Source organism: Oncorhynchus mykiss, chromosome 1 (assembly GCF_013265735.2).
Source record: "Oncorhynchus mykiss isolate Arlee chromosome 1, USDA_OmykA_1.1, whole genome shotgun sequence".
NCBI classification, from domain to species: Eukaryota; Metazoa; Chordata; class Actinopteri; order Salmoniformes; family Salmonidae; genus Oncorhynchus; species Oncorhynchus mykiss.
Genome location: NC_048565.1, coordinates 24,392,064 through 24,411,019, shown reverse-complemented (window position 1 = coordinate 24,411,019; position 18,956 = coordinate 24,392,064). Strand labels below are relative to the sequence as shown.

General features: G+C 45.7%; 2 protein-coding genes across 8 annotated transcripts in view; one reads left to right on the top strand and one right to left on the bottom strand.

Annotated features, from left to right (window-relative positions):
* The first annotated feature begins 409 nt into the window (after positions 1–409).
* Positions 410–2,975, top strand: LOC110513914 (olfactomedin-4). The gene is made up of 5 exons (XM_021593578.2): positions 410–562; positions 713–832; positions 1,255–1,473; positions 1,707–1,860; positions 1,984–2,975. Exons 1-5 carry the CDS (start codon positions 503–505, stop codon positions 2,814–2,816), a joined length of 1,386 nt encoding a protein of 461 aa, XP_021449253.1. The 5' UTR covers positions 410–502; the 3' UTR covers positions 2,817–2,975.
* A 1,213-nt stretch (positions 2,976–4,188) lies between these two features.
* LOC110513717 (protein NDRG4) overlaps positions 4,189–18,956 on the bottom strand; it is a 38,803-nt gene continuing 24,035 nt past the window's right edge. The window contains exons 5-19 of one of the 7 annotated variants that reach the window (XM_036973661.1): positions 16,001–16,106; positions 12,692–12,812; positions 12,004–12,066; positions 11,602–11,662; positions 11,403–11,489; positions 11,140–11,196; positions 10,872–10,975; positions 10,698–10,754; positions 10,480–10,531; positions 8,633–8,680; positions 8,420–8,455; positions 8,009–8,060; positions 7,631–7,669; positions 6,222–6,340; positions 4,189–4,419 (exon numbers count right to left, since the gene is read on the bottom strand). In XM_036973661.1, coding sequence (XP_036829556.1) covers positions 4,414–4,419; positions 6,222–6,340; positions 7,631–7,669; positions 8,009–8,060; positions 8,420–8,455; positions 8,633–8,680; positions 10,480–10,531; positions 10,698–10,754; positions 10,872–10,975; positions 11,140–11,196; positions 11,403–11,489; positions 11,602–11,662; positions 12,004–12,066; positions 12,692–12,812; positions 16,001–16,106 — 1,008 coding nt within the window. In that variant the 3' untranslated portion in view covers positions 4,189–4,413. Of the gene's footprint in view, positions 4,420–6,069; positions 6,341–7,630; positions 7,670–8,008; positions 8,061–8,419; positions 8,456–8,632; positions 8,681–10,479; positions 10,532–10,697; positions 10,755–10,871; positions 10,976–11,139; positions 11,197–11,402; positions 11,490–11,601; positions 11,663–12,003; positions 12,067–12,691; positions 12,813–16,000; positions 16,107–18,255; positions 18,548–18,956 lie in introns of those variants that run through there. The other 6 variants (XM_036973694.1, XM_036973682.1, XM_036973646.1 and 3 more) reach the window with 6 other exon arrangements.

Below are 18,956 nucleotides of genomic sequence, written 5' to 3'. Positions count from 1 at the left end.
AGGCATTCTTCATTTTATGGAAGGCAAAGTATGTGGACACCCCGTTGCTGACAGGTGCATACAATCGAGCACACAGCCATCCAATCTCCACAGACGAACACTGGCAGTAGAACGGCCCGCACTGAAGAGCCCATCATTTAATTGCACAAACCAAGTGTGGCAAACAGTGGAACTGAGAGTAAGTTATGTTAAGCTCTTGAATAATCAGGTTTAGGTTATCATCTCTCCTGTTGTCTTCTTGAACAGAAGTAGCTGTCATGTCACACAAACATGTTTAGTTTCCGTTCCTGATTTCTTCCTTACCACACACAAGACATACTCCAAAAATGAAATTCTCATCATTTTTTCTTCCCTATTTTTCTTCTCTTACCGTTATTCTCCTCAGCACCACCCACCACATGCCTTGTGGCGTATTGCACAAGAGAGAGTCACAGATCCCCTTGCATATTTACATGGTTCTTAGAGCAACTGGTCTCACATCCACACTGTCCTCTGGCCAAACATGAAGTCCTCTCTGGTGTTCACATTGATGTTCACTGGTCTTGTCTCCATCTTCCCTCAGGTAAGGACACTGTCCTGCTCAGCCCAGAATACATGTTTTCTATATGACATGTAGGAACAATAAGCAACAGCAAAATCTTTACAAAAATAAATGTCAATATTGTTCTGCAGATGTGTACTATAATATTGTTTGCTCTCTCATTTCTCCCAGTCTTCGCCCAGTGACTGTGTGTGTGACCTGAAGAACTCTGAGCGCCCCTTCCCTCATGACAAGCTGCAGACTGTAGAGAACAGTGCCTCAAAGTGCACTAAAAACATCACTCCACAGCAGGTAAGAGACATGCTTCGAAAATCCCATTTCTAAATTCCCACTTTCTCTAAAACAATTACTACAAATAGTGAGAAACAGATCTCTGATATTTCACATAATTTCATTGTGAATCAAATAAGAATAAGCAGATATTTCACATTTCATTGTGTATAAAAGTAAATCAAGTAATATTGGATGTTCCCTATAAAAGGGTAATTCTGAATGAGAAGCCTTTTTGGTTCCAGGTAAAACCATGTTTGGTTCCATGCTGTGGAAAGGGTTCTACATGGAACCCCAAACAGTTCTACTTTGAACCAAAAGGGTTCTATCTGGAACTAACAAGGGTTCTTCAAAGGGTTCTCCTGTGGGGACAGCCAAAGAACCCTTTTAGATTCTACACAGTACCTTTTTTTCCAAAGAGTGTATCTCCTGTTCACCTGTAGACTATAGAGGTGGAGGGTCTGTTGCTGGGTCTGAAGAGGCGTCTACCCCAGCTGGAGGCTGATGTGTCAGTGCTGGAGCAGGAGGACGATGGGGATCTGTATGGGACGGTGTCTCTTCAGGTCATAGAGAATGAACTGTCGGAGATCCAGAACCTCATCGCCAAACTCAACAGTACCACTCACAGCCACCAACGCCTCAACACAGACACTGCTGAACAGGTAAGGAGCCTTACTGGAGATCAAACTCTATTTTACTCAAGAAGTTGCCTGAAATACTTTACCTTAGCAATGGTCATGCCACATCGGATTAAAAATGCATTATAGTTAGATAATATACTGTATGAACATGTATGACTACCACATACAGTATGAGTTTAGAGGTGTTGTAGAGAAGTGTCAATGCTCAGTTTGATTATATGTGTTGAGGAATGATCAGGTGCTCTTCTTCCCAGCTGCAGGAGCTCAAAGAAGAGATGGGGAAGCTGGAGAAATTTGACAACATGCAGGTGGTCAGGGGAAAGGAGGTTAACAAACGTCTGAGGAGGGACTTGGACCAGTGCCAGAACGGCCACCATCCTACTGCCCCACCCCCTGAACCTGCACCTGGTTCGTCTTCTCATGCCTTCTCCCACAGCAACGCCTGTATTGAAATCTAAAACCTTCTGCATTTGAAGAGTTTTTTGATACTCTGGTGTCACTGTCATCATGTTCATTCTGTGTCTCATGTAGGAAACTGTCCCCTGGGACACCTCCGGAGCGTGACTGGTCCCAACACATATTCAGTCACTGAATATGGTGCCTCATATGCTTATGGCTCCTGGGGTCGTGACCCCAAACCTGCTGCAGGGAAGGAGAGCTGGTTTTGGATAGTGCCTTTGACTTCAAGCAATGTCTTCTCTAACTTTGTGAGACTTTATAGCAGCCTGAGCTCTCTGGTTGTGGGGGTCAGTGTTCCAGGCACTGTGGCGATTCACTCCTCCAACCCCACCACCAACACCATCCAGGGGCCTAACGTTGTAATGTATGGGGACGCCCTCTACTACAACTGCTACAACAAGGACGCTGTCTGCCGCTTCAACATCACAGCAAAAACAGTCACCACCGTGGGCCTGCCCAAAGGTACTGGGTTCAACAGCAAGTTCAACTTCTGCCATCTGGATGCTTGTTATGGTTACACTGACATGGACCTGGCTACTGATGAGTCTGGTGTCTGGGTGATCTACAGCACCCCTGATAACTTTGGTAACCTGGTCCTCGCTGAGGTGATCCCTGACAGTCCTCCCACCCTGGGCCGGACCTGGACCACTTCAGCTCATAAGCGTGCTGTGACCAACACCTTTATGGCGTGCGGTGTGCTCTACGCCACGCGGTACCTGAGTAAGGAAGCAGAGGAGATATTCTACTCCTTTGATACTGTGAGCGGCCGGGAGCGTTATGACATCGGTATGGAGATCAAGAAGATGTCCACCAACATCCAGTCCCTCAACTACAGCCCCGTTGACCACATGCTGTATGCCTACAGTGATTCGATGGTTGTTTCCTACAAGGTTCATTTTGGGTAAACTTTATACAACTTGACAGTGTGTATTTTGTTGTGTGCAGATCTTTACCACCTCCAGCATCAGTGGAAGCAAGAGTAAAACACATTGTCAATCATTTCTTTTATAAAACCAGTGTTGCAAAGAAATGCATTGATTAAACATGTGACTATACTGACAGTTTTTTATTTGTTTTCATTACATGTTCAATACATGGACAGAGACCACTTACAGTACATATATTTCAACTTTACATTTCACATTTTATGACGAAGCAGGTAAGATTCAACCCTACTATCTCTGTGAGCAGAAACAATGCTGGGAGACTCCTGCGAAACGAAACAGTCAGAAAACAACTTTTTCCTCAATATAAATCAATCAATAATACTATAGTAATGATAATACACGAGGACCAGTAATAACACAGATAACTCCATTCTATTGTTCTATAAAAAGAGGAACTCAAGGAAAGAGGAAACCAAAATGCGGAATGTGTCACAATACAATAGCGTTGGAGTCCTCTTTCAGTTAACCTGCTCTAAAAACAGTGAGTATCTACAGCGCAGGGAAGACGTGGAAGGAGTTGGGGTGTAGGGTGGTCAGGTTAGCAGGTACAAGCCCTAGGGGGTAATGGCGGTGGGTGGGTGGAAGGGGGCACTTTGACTATACTGTACAGCATTTCAAAGGGACAAATTACATTCAGGGCCCCCTAGGCAGTATGTTTGAGACTGAGGAAGGGGGCAGAATCAGGTCGGCACAGAGCTGACAGCAACAGTAGTCTTACAGAGAGAAAATGCATGGCAACAACGTTGAATATCACACTCCGGTGCATGAAAACAGATTGGAGGAGTAGAAAGGAGTGTTTGTTGTTCTGACTAGTCCTAATATCCTCTCACCAAAGCCCAATTTACACGTTTAATCACCCCTCTATTATCCCCTTTTCAGAACATTTTGTAGACCCTTCGCTCTCACACTCTGCATCTTCACAAATGAAAATGCCTCATTCATCCAGATAGAATCTCTGCTCTTTCCTACAATCTTCGCTGCAGCCCCCCTGGGGTCCCTTGCACATTGGTACACTGTTGCTAGGCAGCACTATGAACAGAAAAGTGACCTCAGCTGATAGCCCTTTTGGGGCGACTGGATGTGTCTGTGAGGGGCGGGCAAGCTTGTGGTTTTGGTTGGAGGTGGTTGGGGGTGGTTGGGGGTGGTTGGAGGTGGTTGGGGGTGGTTGGGGGTGGTTGGAGGTGGTTGGGGGTGGTTGGGGGTGGTTGGGGGTTGTTGGGGGTGGTTGGAGGTGGTTGGGGGTGGTTGGGGGTGGTTGGAGGTGGTTGGGGGTGGTTGGGGGTGGTTGGAGGTGGTTGGGGGTGGTTGGGGGTTGTTGGGGGTGGTTGGAGGTGGTTGGGGTGGTTGGGGGTGGTTGGAGGTGGTTGGGGGTGGTTGGGGGTGGTTGGAGGTGGTTGGGGGTGGTTGGGGGTGGTTGGGGGTGGTTGGGGGTGGTTGGAGGTGGTTGGGGGTGGGTGTTACCCTACATTCCGAGCTTGGAGCAATGGGCTCCAAAAAAGCCCTGCCCCTTACAGACAGTCCCAGGAAGCACCCCTGCGGTAGTAGTTATCCCACTTCACCCCTGTTGGGGGAAACAGAGAGATTGACATTCAAATAGATGACAGGGAGCAGTTGTTACTGAAAATAAGGAATGCAAATCAAATGTAGAAAATTATTACAGTGCAAATTGTCAAGGACCCCAGTTCCTCAAAGGACTAGCCTGACTCAATGGGTAGTCCATCTCAGCAGCTAGCAGCACACACCTAGTCTCTCCAGTCACAACGACCAGTATTCCAGCTTAATAGCATTGTGAAAAAAGAGGTCTGTGGGATGTTAGGATATTGATTCTCTGTGTAAGTTATGCATGGGTATGGATGTAAATACAATAACATTTGTTTTGTGATGACACATTGACAGTGTGTTTGCGTGTATGCATGCGTTTGTGTGGGCACGCGTGTGTTTTGTGCTACTGTGTGTCAATAAGTGCCAATATACTTTGGCTCGGTTCCCTTACAGAGCCCAGCCCTCATAGGTAAGTGTGTGTGTGTAGCTTTGGTATATTCTTTGTGTGGGGCTGAGTGCTGTAGAAGGAGAGGCCAGCTGTAGTCCTGTCTTGTGGTGCTGACATGAGAGAAGAACATCTCAGATGTAACGGGTTCTGCCTTGGCTCCTAGGTCTGGTTTGGTTTGGGTCAAAATGTGATTGTCATTTGGGAGACCACTAAGAACCGATCCCCAGCAGAACCACTTCCATGTTGGGGAGGTGGAGATGACCGTGGCCACACTAACTATATAGGAATGGATGCTCCTACTAGTGGCTATAGGGTATATAGAATCACACTACGTTCATTTATGCTTCTGTATGACAATCCCTGGGAAAACCACATGGCAGGGGATGTGGAGTGGGAATACTAGTGCCTGTGACACAGATGCATCCTTCAGGTAGAGAGGCATATCCACTGTGTGATGTAAAACTCTCTAAAATATAATAGGTTGTGTGCTGCTTTCTGTCAAATCTGGGACCTCCCAGACAAAGGCCCATAATCTCTGCTGTCCTATCGTTCAAGACAAATAGGATGAATAGTACCAACTACAACAAAATGTCCTCTTGCAAGCATGTCTTCTCTCCAATGACAAACTACCTTCACTGACTACGTACAACCCACTTAACTACCATCATTGATCACCTCACAGAGATTGTCATCAGACAAGCGGATGAGTGTGGGAGGGACCTGAGTGGAGGGGTGCCAGGGGGCAGATGGGGCTCATGGTCTGAGTGGAGGGGTGCCAGGGGGCAGATGGGGCTCATGGTCTGAGTGGAAGGAGGTTGGGGCAGGTTTAGGGCAAGGGGAGCAGGGAAAAGGCAAAGGGGGGAAAAGACACTGAGTAAAACACAAATGACACACAAAAGTAAAACTGCTTCCAAAGTTTAAGGGAAAGAGTTGGTGTCAGTTTTTACAATGAGGGGAGGAGGTGACAGAAGTGGTCAAATACTGAGGGATTTGGGGTACTACTACAACAAAGACATAGAGAGATAGATAGAGAAGACATCCTCCACCTACCATTTAAAAGTAGAAACTCTCTCTCTCTCTCTCTCTCTCTCTCTCTCTCTCTCTCTCTCTCTCTCTCTCTCTCTCTCTCTCTCTCTCTCTCTCTCTCTCTCTCTCTCTCTCTCTCTCTCTCTCTCTCTCTCTCTCTCTCTCTCTCTCTCTCTCTCTCTCTCTCTCTCTCTCTCTCTCTCTCTCTCTCTCTCTCTCTCTCTTGCTCTCTCTCTCTCTCTCTCTCTCTCTTGCTCTCTCTCTCTCTCTCTCTCTCCCTATCCACAACCCACGTCTGTCTGTGTGTGTGTGGGGGTTCAGCAAGACACTTCCATGGTGTGGCTGACCTGGCCCTCATTGCTGTCAGAGTGTGTAAAACCCCGGATACGAGAACTCTCAATGGAGCTGCCACTGGTGAGGGAGGCTGTCCGGGAGCGGGCCAGACGGGTCATACTGGCAGAGGGCACTGAGAGAGAGAGGGGGGGGGGGGGGGGGGGGGGGAGAGAGAGAGAGAGAGAGAGAGGGGGGGGGGGGGAGGGAGAGAGAGAGAGAGAGGGGGGGGGGGGGAGAGAGAGAGAGGGAGAGAGAGAGAGAGGGAGAAGGAGAGAGAATGGGAGAGAATGAGAGAAAGAGAGAGATAGGGGTGGATGGATGGAGGGAGAGAGAGAAAGAGAGAGAGGGGGGGTGGATGGATGGAGGGAGAGAGAGAAAGAAAGAAAAGTGGGGAAGACAATATTTGCATTTAAACAATGGCAAAGCTAAGTCAATATGAGCTAACCACTGGGAGAAATGGGACAACATGCCAATGTGTAAACTGAAAAGTAACACCCAAGCCGCTAGTGCGGCAAGGCAGCTAGCTGTAACAAACATTCCTGCTAGCTGTAACAAACATTCCTGCTAGCTGTAACAAACATTCCTGCTAGCTGTAACAAACATTCCTGCTAGCTATGGATGCTTGAGAGTTTCTGTAAAGCCATCAACATGTGCCTGCAACTCTGCATGCAGACACATTCCCCCTGCTACAGTACAGCAGGACCATGCAATGGGACTGTGAGGAAAGTCTGAACGCTGCAGAGGAGTTGATCTCCGTCAGCTCCCCCTCCTGCAAGCGTTATCCTGCTCCTGAACTTATCTGTCAAGATTTTGCAATTGTCTTAGAGTAGAGCATGGAAAACATGAACCTTGCGTAACAATTACCAAAAATCTTCAACTTGGGAAGTAGCAGTTCTAACACGTTGGGAGCTCTGTCTGAAGGTATGTTTTCCATTGAGGCACATAATCCCAGTGCACATGCTCATAGCATTTAGCTGCAGTAAAGGCAGGTACTTCAAAACATGCCTATTGGCTATAATTCTCCATTTAAAATATGACAAGTTCTATCCTAGTCGTTTCCATGCTAATATTTCTAAAAAAGTTGCTTCACTTGGACACTACAATGTGCCAATGAGTGTTCAACACTGGATCATAAATAGCTGTATGCCATGCAAAGAGCAAGATAGGGAATGCAATGGCAGGGATGGGAAAAAAAGTAGCAATAGCATATTTTTCCTTAGGCTGAGGAAAAACGCATTTAGAAAATAAATACAAAATGTAATAAAATCTTTAAGATTGCCAAAGACCAGAAATCAAGCGCTAAAACAAAGAACATTTTATAATAAGTCAAAAGGCAGATATGTGATCAGAGCATCATCACTGCACATGTAGGGGAAAAAGAGAGGAGGTCAGAGGTCAGAGGTGAACAGCAAACAGGAAGTACCTGGCCCACCACTCAACCTCCGATCCTTCACATACGCAACTGAGAGAAGTCAGGAAAACAGAGGGCAAGATTAACACAACAGGTCCCTGCAATAGACATCACACCAAACCAAACAACATACTGTATTCACAACATATTCACAACAAAGTCAGAACACGATCTCACATTCAGAACAACGCAACATACAGACAGTGTCTAAACAGAGGATTAAAACACACAAGGGGGAAGAACAATGTATTTCTAAGGTACAGTATGGAGAGATAAACTCAATCAAGGTAGTGATGCCTAGTTTCTGAGAGACCACAAACCCACATACACACAGTCTCATACACTCACTCATATGTGACAAATGATTTGAATCTGGTTCTAGATACTTACTGTAGCCCATCCCCTGGAGGAAGTACTTGAATGCTTCGGACAGTTTTCCAGGCTATAAAACAACAAGGAGAATACTGTAAGAAACTTGACCTCCTTAGACTCTGTGAAACCCTGACCCCAGATGAGGTCAATGACCTCTGAAGAGTGCTGTGGTGAGTCCTATAGAGACAACCCTCTCATGGTGGCAGAACGTTTTAGAAAAAAGGAACTTGAGGGTCTGTAGAGGGTTATAGGGAGGCACCATGTAGAGGTTGAGGGGCGTTTTAAAGAGGAAGTTAGGGGTCATCTGAGAGTTGTGTCAGAAGAGAAACTAGAGGAAGTGAAGGGGAAATGGAGGTGGGGCAGAGAGGAAGGAGTATTTGAATGTTAAATGAGAAGATGCGAAGAGCCATCTGAAGGCAGTGTTCTGACCTGTGTGAGCTGAGGGAGTCCACCAGAGTCAGCCATCTGAAGGTGAGAACAGGAACAGAACCAGAGTTAGTCACATAATAAATCTTTATTTCAAATGGTTTAACAAACTACAGCATGTAAAATATAATGAATTAACTAATTAATGAATTATTTGAATCAATGAAGACAGTCCAATAAAGATGAATAATCTTCAACATTACTTTGCACTCATACCTTTAAGAAGGTGGTGTTGGTTGGGTCAAGTTTGGAATTGCATTCGACCTTGAGAAAAACAACAACACATTAAACGACGAGGGCCAAGTTGCTTGGATATTAATGTTCTCAGATAAAAAAGAAAACTTGAAATCAATAGGATTTCAAGGATGTAGATGTTGTGAATGGAAGAGACGCTTGGAGGGAGGCGGGGGAGTGGGGAGGGAGGGATGACCCAGATAATGCAGTCTGCTGCAGTGATGAGTCATTCCAACACACATTTGAGGCTACGAAGTCACAGCCAGGGGTGTGTACAGATGTGCGCTGGCACACACCCATCTCTCAGAACAATAACAAAGAAATGGAGAGATGGCTTTCTAGGTCGAAACAGGTCCCTAACCCTCTATCCTCTATCCTCTTTCTCCCTCTCCCTATCCCTCTCCTCTCCCTCTCTCTCGCTCAAGATGAAATGAGCAGCAGGGTTCTTCACATCAAATCGCATGAAATATTAAAGTGACCTCCATCTGTTTTTAATCTCTCTCTCTCTCTCCCTCTCTCTGTTTCTCTCCCTGTGTCGCTCTCTCTCTCTGTTTCTCTCTCTGTTTCTCTCTCTGTTTCTCTCTCTCTCTCTCACTCTCTCTCTCTCTCTCTCACTCTCTCACTCTCTCTCTCTCCCTCTCCAGATGAAATGAGCAGCAGGGTGCTTCACACCAAATAGCATCAAATATTAAAGTGACCTCCATCTGTCATATCTCTGTCTTCATATCTCTCTCTCACTCTCCCTCACCCCACCTCCTCCTTCTGTTTTTGGTATCCCACCCTCCCGACCTTCCGCCCACCCTCCCTAACTAACTAGGTTGTATAACCTGTCATTCTAATCCTCTCCCCTTCCCATCCCCTCCTTCCATCACTACATCTTTCCTCAATTTACTGACCTACTTTTGTTTTTCTCAGTGAGGGCAAACATTTACCTCTCAGCATGCCAAGTGCAGAACAGAGCCACATAGAGGGAGGGGATTAAGGGGGTGCAGGCAGGGCGGGATATCATAAACAGCAGGGGAGGGTGCAGGAGGGCAGGTAGGCGGGGAGGGAGGTGAGACAGGGAGTGAGGGAGATGAGACAGGGAGTGAGGGAGATGAGACAGGGAGTGAGGGAGGTGAGATTGGGAGTGAGGGAGATGAGACAGGGAGTGAGGGAGATGAGACAGGGAGTGAGGGAGATGAGACAGGGAGTGAGGGAGATGAGACAGGGAGTGAGGGAGGTGAGATTGGGAGTGAGGGAGATGAGACAGGGAGTGAGGGAGATGAGACAGGGAGTGAGGGAGATGAGACAGGGAGTGAGGGAGATGAGACAGGGAGTGAGGGAGGTGAGATTGGGAGTGAGGGAGATGAGACAGGGAGTGAGGGAGATGAGACAGGGAGTGAGGGAGGTGAGACAGGGAGTGAGGGAGATGAGACAGGGAGTGAGGGAGGTGAGATAGGGAGTGAGGGAGATGAGACAGGGAGTGAGGGAGATGAGACAGGGAGTGAGGGAGATGAGACAGGGAGTGAGGGAGATGAGACAGGGAGCGAGGGAGGTGAGATTGGGAGTGAGGGAGATGAGACAGGGAGTGAGGGAGATGAGACAGGGAGTGAGGGAGGTGAGACAGGGAGTGAGGGAGATGAGACAGGGAGTGAGGGAGGTGAGATAGGGAGTGAGGGAGGTGAGACAGGGAGTGAGGGAGATGAGACAGGGAGTGAGGGAGATGAGACAGGGAGTGAGGGAGATGAGACAGGGAGTGAGGGAGATGAGACAGAGAGGGGAGGAAGTAGGTGGTAGAGAAAGAAGAGATAGAAATGGAGAGAAGGTATAGAAGGAAGAGGACTCACCACTCCCTCCTCAGCTGGAGCGTTGTCACCAACAACCAGCATGACGGGGCACCTAGAAACACAGAGCACAGATCAGCAAACAACACAAACACATGTACACAAACAGTAAACATGGCAAATCCAAAGTAGCCTGTTATGAATGATAAGGGTACTTAAACACTATTCGCCAATGACATGAAGGACCATGGAGAATTGTCTAGTGTAGTAGAGAGACTCACTTCAGGGTCTTGGCATTGATGATGGTCCCGGTGCGGTTCATCTCCAGATCCCTACGGCTGAGAAGGAGAAGAAAACTGTGGGACACACTGCTTACATTCTCTCACAGAATATATAACTCTTCCCATCTGCCACACACACACACACAGTCTGAAGTTTGTGTTTGTGTGTGTTACCTGTTGTACATGTTCCAGAAGAGCTGCAGGTTGACCTGGTTGACAGTGTTGTTGATCTGTTGACGATAGCTCTGGACCAGCTCTGTGTTGTTCATCAGCTCCTCCTGTGCAACCATCAACTATTAACACAGGTAGACTGAGAGACTGGTGTCTCTGAAAGGTTTATGAGCATAAAAACCCCGTAGGCTAGTGTTGTTGTTGTATGCAGTACCATGTGTTGCCACAAACTGTTGTAGGTGGGTAATGATTTATCTAGACTGAGACTCACCTGGCTAAAGAGGTGGGGCAGCACAGTGTCTGGAAGAGCACTGGTGAAACCAGACAGCTGGAGAGAGGGAGAGAGAGGGAGAGAGGGGGGGGTGGGGGGGGGGAGAGACAGAGAAAGAGAGCGAGGGGAGGGAGGATGACAGAGAGATATTATTTCCTTGCACCCATTGCAACAAGAGCAGCCATTTTGATAGTTGGGATAAAATGGCTGTTTTAAAGGTAACGATGTTTACGTGTTTTCCACAGAGGTGCAGTGTCTGCTACCTTGCCAGTGGCCCAGTCGATCCAGCCCTTCCCGTTGGGGTCGATGTTGAGCAGCACCAGGCCCTCCACCAGATCAGGGAAGATCAGCTGAGGACAGAGCAGAGCAGGGGTCTGTTATGTTAGATACACCTGGGATCATCAGGCAACACAAATATGAAATATGTGGACAAGCAAAGAACAACAACAGGGAATAACTTACAGCAAATTTGGCCAGGATGTAGGCGCCTGCTCCAACTCCAATGCCCAAAATGCTCTTGAATCTGGAAAATTAGAATGGTTTGAATTACTTTAAAGGTTTATCAGTTGGATTAATTCATTCAAAGTTCAACTATACACTCTTAGAAAAAAAGGTGCAATCTAAAACGTAAAAGGGTCATTCTGCTGTCCCCACAGGAGAACCCTCTGAATAACACTTTCTGGTTCCAGGTGGAACCCTTTTGGTTCCAGGTAGAACCCTTTACACAGAAGGTTCTACATGGAAGCAAAAAGGGTTCTCCTATGGGGACAGCAGAATAACCCTTTTGGAACCCTTTTGTCTAAGAGTGTATGGATGATGAATGTACCGTTTACTAGGAGAGAAAGGAAGGGGAGGCCCACTCACCCAAAGTGCTGCACTACGCTGGGCAGCATGCCTGCCAGCTGGTCCATGGTGGGGTACTGGTACCTGTGGAGAGGTGAGGTGAAGACCTTTAGTTAAACAGTGACATGGCAGAGAGAGACATCACTGTAGAAATGATTGTCTATATGTATATTCCAGTCAATACAATACAACAACGGAGGTGTAAGGAAACATGCATACCTGTGTGTCTGTGTGTCTAACGTGTGTGTCTGTGTGTCTAACGTGTGTGTCTGTGTGTCTAACGTGTGTGTCTGTGTGTCTAACGTGTGTGTCTGTGTGTCTAACCTGTGTGTCTGTGTGTCTAACGTGTGTGTCTGTGTGTCTAACGTGTGTGTCTGTGTGTCTAACCTGTGTGTCTGTGTGTCTAACGTGTGTGTCTGTGTGTCTAACGTGTGTGTCTGTGTGTCTAACGTGTGTGTCTGTGTGTCTAACGTGTGTGTCTGTGTGTCTAACGTGTGTGTCTAACGTGTGTGTCTGTGTGTCTAACGTGTGTGTCTGTGTGTCTAACGTGTGTGTCTGTGTGTCTAACGTGTGTGTCTGTGTGTCTAACGTGTGTGTCTGTGTGTCTAACCTGTGTGTCTGTGTGTCTAACGTGTGTGTCTGTGTGTCTAACGTGTGTGTCTGTGTGTCTAACGTGTGTGCATGTGAATGTGGAGGTACTATATATTACCCCTGTGGCATCTGAGAGGCTCCAATCTGCTGTCCAGGAGCATCCACATGACACACCACAAAGTGCTTGGTGATCTCCTGCATGTCCTCATTGTGGAAGAAGCTGTTGAAGCACAGCTTGTCTGTGGAGGGCAGAGACAGAGGGAGAGACAGAGAGGCGAAACACATGAAATATGCACTAAAGAGAGAGAACCTTGAAGGTGGCTATCTGTGCCATTGACAGGGAGAATAGATGTGACAGGTATGAAAGAATGGGCAATCAGGTTTCACTGGGACTCATTCCACCATCATCATCTGGATGCTTGAGACATCTTCCAGTAAGTCAGAGTAAATATAAACCAATCTATTTTGATATACAGCACTTAAACTGAGACAATTAACATTTATATAGTACCTCTTAAAATCTGCAACCGTATCAACAACTCTGATATCAACAACTCTTATATCAACAACTCTGATTTCAACAACTCTTATATCAACAACTCTGATTTCAACAACTCTTATATCAACAACTCTGATTTCAACAACTCTGACATCAACATCTCTGACATCAACAACTCGTATATCAACAACTCTGATTTCAACAACTCTGACATCAACAACTCTGACATCAACAACTCGTATATAAACAACTCGTATATCAACAACTCTGATTTCAACAACTCTGACATCAACAACTCTGACATCAACAACTCATATATAAACAACTCGTATATCAACAACTCTGATTTCAACAACTCTGACATCAACAACTCTGACATCAACAACTCGTATATCAACAACTCTTATATCAACAACTCTTATATCAACAACTCTTAAATCAACAACTATTATATCAACAACTCTGACATCAACAACTCTGACATCAACAACTCTTAAATCAACAACTCTTATATCAACAACTCTGACATCAACAACTCTGACATCAACAACTCATATATAAACAACTCGTATATCAACAACTCTGACATCAACAACTGACATCAACAACTCTGACATCAACAACTCGTATATAAACAACTCGTATATCAACAACTCGTATATCAACAACTCTGATATCAACAACTCTGACATCAACAACTCTGACATCAACAACTCTGACATCAACAACTCTTAAATCAACAACTCTTATATCAACAACTCTGACATCAACAACTCGTATATCAACACCTCGTATATCAACAACTCGTATATCAACAACTCTGACATCAACAACTCGTATATAAACAACTCGTATATCAACAACTCGTATATCAACAACTCTGACATCAACTTAACAACAACTCGTATATCAACAACTCTGACATCAACAACTCGTATATAAACAACTCGTATATCAACAACTCATATATCAACAACTCTGACATCAACAACTCGTATATCAACAACTCTTATATCAACAACTCTGATATCAACAACTCTGATATCAACAACTCTTATATCAACAACTCTTATGTAAACAACTTCTTCTATCAACAACTCTTATATCAACAACTCTTATGTAAACAACTCTTCTATCAACAACTCTGATACCAACAACTCTGTTTCCCCCCTCCCACCACCGCTGATGTCCTTCATGTCTTCTGTTTGTGGTGAGTCAGTCAAAAACAGCACTGTTCTACTCCATGGAGCTAAGAAGGTGATAAAAACACTGAGACATTAATGCCATCTCATCAAAAACCAACAAACATCATTACACAGGCTAATTAACCAATAACCGGAAAGAAATTAAAAAGCTTAAATGTGATGAAGCTAATGTGTTCTGTGCTATTGAATTTATCTGGCAGCAATGGCAGCGAGGTGATTCTGATTTGCCCACACACAGTCAGCAATAGAAGACCATTAGTCTTCATCTTCCACAGGCGTATTGTCTCCCTGTGGAAACTTGACCCATCTCCTCCCCAACACAGCAGAAGGACACAGTACAGGAGCAACAGAGCCATATATAGGCCAGTGTCTCCTCTATTCTGTCTCCTTCTCTCCTCTGTTCTTCCCCCCCCCCCCTCCTGTGTCTGTGTAGACTGAATCAGGCTGCAGCGTTGTGGTTCCTGGCAGTGCATACTAATACCCCCAGCTGCAGCTGCAGAGGGAAGGAGGCAGGCAGTAGAGCAGCTGATCTACAGCGCCGCAATGCTGATCATCCCCCAACAACAACCCCACCCTGCCTGCCTTCCTGCCCTCCCTCCCTCCCCTCGCTTTAACACTGTATGATAGGGATGTTTTTCTGACCTACATTTCTCCCTCCCTTTCTGTTGCTCTTTCTCTTTTTCTCTCTCCATCATCATTTAATGATCCACTCCTTTATTGAATTATGGACCACTCTGACAGACAGTGTTATCTTGTGGAATGAAGGTTGTGTTGGCAATTTCAATAGACACACTGGATCTTTTGTGGGAACGTATTTCAAATTGCAGTTTACTGGTAATGTCATTTTGTTGTAATGTAGAAGAAATATTGTGTTTAGTATCTATGAGTCATTCTGACCCCTGACACGACATCCTGCAAACTGCAGCAACATTAAAAAGTTGTCCCCATCCACCAATTAGAGGAGCAAACGAGCAGGCTCTGTGGGGAGGTAGTAACATGCACCTCCCTACAATTCCAAACCAACGCGTCTCTGGTACCAGTCCTCTATTCATTTCAATGTGTTGATTGTTGGAGAAATTGCTTGAGCTTTTCACTTTGAAAAGTAAGAATGCCAATGGTCCAATATTCTAGAACACTGCTGTGCGTACGCACACTCGTTTGGTACAGTACACTAATAGACCTAGAGAGAGATTCATACTGTCTGTCTGCACTCTGCAGTGGGCTGGCTGGATGGCTGTCAGGGAATGATATAGCTCCCAGAATGGAGTCCCATTATCACCTCAGATAACAGGCTGACAGCTCCACAGATATCTCTGCCAGGTCACACCATGAACAACACTCTGAGGAAGTGTGGAGTGAAGCTTCCTGGAACCAGCTGCAGGTCACTGTCGCGTGACTGATGATGGTGCAACACAGACATGATCACACACACATGGAGCACACCCACAAAACACGCAGACACACACACACACACACACACACACACACACACATGGAGCACACCCACAAAACACGCAGGCACACACACACACACACACACACACACACACACACACACACACACGGAGCACACCCACAAAACACACAGGCACACACACACACACACACCCACACACACACACACACACACACACACACACACACACACACACACACACACACACACACACACACACACACACACACACACACACACACAGATAGAGGGCCAATGTGTACTCACGGTTAAGCCCAACATCGTGGTAGGTGAGGATGGCAGGCTTGTTTCCTTTGGGTGCACCACGGATCACCACATGAAGCATCCCATAAGGAGTCTCAATGTCATGTTCCTGAAACATACAAATGCTTATTTCTAATGGGAATGTATAGATTTACACTCACAGAGACATACTGTACCTTCAGACAGACAATCTTGGGTTCACTGATGAGCATAGAGAGTTACTATCACCCAATAACTATGACTGATATAATAGGCTGCATACTCAACTGTCTGCCTCTGATCAACATAAAAGCTTTATGGATTCACATGGGAATGCTGATAGAGATGACTGACAACACGGTGTATATAGAGTACTGCAAAGACATGTCTGGTCCACACTATGTTCATAATATTCTGCTCTGGTGGGGGGGGGGGGAACATTCTGTGCAGCATACTCCCACGCAGTCACTCACACAAAACACACACACAAGCTCACACACACACACACGCCTCATACACACACAGACTCCTGTAGTCACATATACAGTCACACACCCATATGCCCATACTCACAAACACACACGCATACTGTACCAGCATACTCACACAGCCAATGCTCCTGTCCCATGTATACAGAGACATTAAACACTGGACACTTCCTGTTTCTTTTATACTGTTTTTCACACTGGATTTATTTACTGGATTCTCCACATAGCTCATTCTAATATGTCTGTACATTGCATTTTTGTTCCACTGTTTGTACACCGTGTATTTATACACTGGATTCTTGACCGAGTGAATATATCTACTGCTGTACATATCATTCTTAGTGTATATTTTCGGTGTATATACTCATAGACTGCGTGTGGATGACTGATACATTGTTATTCAGGGTGTTAACTGCATTTGTTCTGACATTTCTTGATTTCTTCAGGGCAGTGTAGTGAAACGTCCAAAATGGCATCCTATTCCCTATATACTTTTGACAAGAGCTCTATGGGCCCTGGTCAGAAGTAGTGCACTAAATAAGGAATAGGGGGCCACTAAGGATGCAGACATAGTCTGTCACGGAAAGTGCACCCTAACCACGCAACATTCTGGCACCCAATATATCTGACAGTATTCTGCAGTGAAGCTATACATTTGCAGGTTCTGCGGTACAGTTAATCACCTGTAATATCTGTTGTCTCTTTTGTCTTTGTTGAACATGAATTGCTTACGTGAACGATTGACAGATACAATGTAGGTCAACAAGGTCATATCGGGCGCTAAAGATTATGCGATACACGACTGCAGTATAATAGGGGTTGATAGAATGGATAAAAAAGATTTGGTATTTTTTGTATGGCTGCCTGTCTGAAATATCATAGACAAAGACCACCTCGGTGGGGAACAATAGACTGCAGGTAAAAACAGCGCCTGTATCACATACTGCAAACACTCCCTCCATCCCTTCCTCTCTCAGTCCCTTCCGAGCTCCCTTTCTCTCTCACTCATCTTCCTCTCTCGCTCACTTCTTCTCTCAGTCCCTCCCTCTCATCTTCCTCTCTCACTCCCTTCCTTCTGGCTCCCAAGGTCAGAGAGACGTAGCTGTCGATGTAGATTTAGCTAGTTAATTATTCCAGAGTATTACAACAGCAGGGTACATCATAGATAGCTAATGAATTATTCCAGAGTATTACAACAGCAGGGTACATCATAGATGTAGCTAGTTATTTATTCCAGAGTATTACAACAGCAGGGTACATCATAGATGTAGCTAGTTATTTATTCCAGAGTATTACAACAGCAGGGTACATCATAGATGTAGCTAGTTATTTATTCCAGAGTATTACAACAGCAGGGTACATCATAGATGTAGCTAGTTATTTATTCCAGAGTATTACAACAGCAGGGTACATCATAGATGTAGCTAGTTATTTATTCCAGAGTATTACAACAGCAGGGTACATCATAGATGTAGCTAGTTATTTATTCCAGAGTATTACAACAGCAGGGTACATCATAGATGTAGCTAGTTATTTTGATAAGGTATAAACATGATATGAGAACATGAATAAGGTAAGAGGTGGGTGTGTATGTGTATGACATACATATCCATGAACAAAGGTGTTTTTTCATGAAGACATACTATGGTAGTGGATTCACTTCCCCTTCATCAAAATATCCTCACTCTATCAACCAAAATATGCCGAGTCATCCACGCACCGGCAAAAACATTGAACACACTCAAGCAGTCACTCAGTATAAACCTGTAGATACATTATACTGTCACTCACCCCGTCCCAGCATTCAGGCATGGTGCCTCAGTAAGCGTGCTCAGTGGTGGAGGAGAAAGAGGAGGAAGAATGGCAGGAGGAGGAGGAGGAGCAGCCAGTGGAGACGAGACAGACAGACAGACAAACAGACAGAGCCAGTCCTCTCCTGTAGTGGGACTAGGTCCTGGCTTTAGAGCAGAGCCTGCTGGGGGATTCTGCTGGTGGTCTCTTTGTCTCGTCTTGTCTCGTCTAGCCTCGTCCTGCTATGGGGCTGAGCGCTGCAGTGCTGTGCCCCCTCTCTTCCCCCGACACCTTATAAACCCCATCATGAGGGCGTGCCGAACTCAAGCCTATTTGCTGCCAGTGCTGCCTCTCTGCACATGATTGGTTGGCTGCTCTGTCAGTCACAGCAGGTTCTCTGCTGTGCTCTTGTTTTGCTCTCTCATCAGCACCATTGCTCTGTTTCAGGAGAAGATGGCTTATCTCCCTCTCTCTCTCATTAACCCTGTCCTACCTGTCTCCTTTCCTTTCCCATCCCTCTTATCGCTCCTTAACAGTCATGGGCGGTGATGCATAAACAAATGCTTAGCATGCAGTGAGATTTATTTTTACATATAAAAAATAAACAGAGAACAGTGACGTCTCTTTCTGTCTCTGTGCAGCAGCAGCAGCAGCCAGTAGGCTCATCAATGCCTCTGTGTAATGGGACATTGATGGGACAG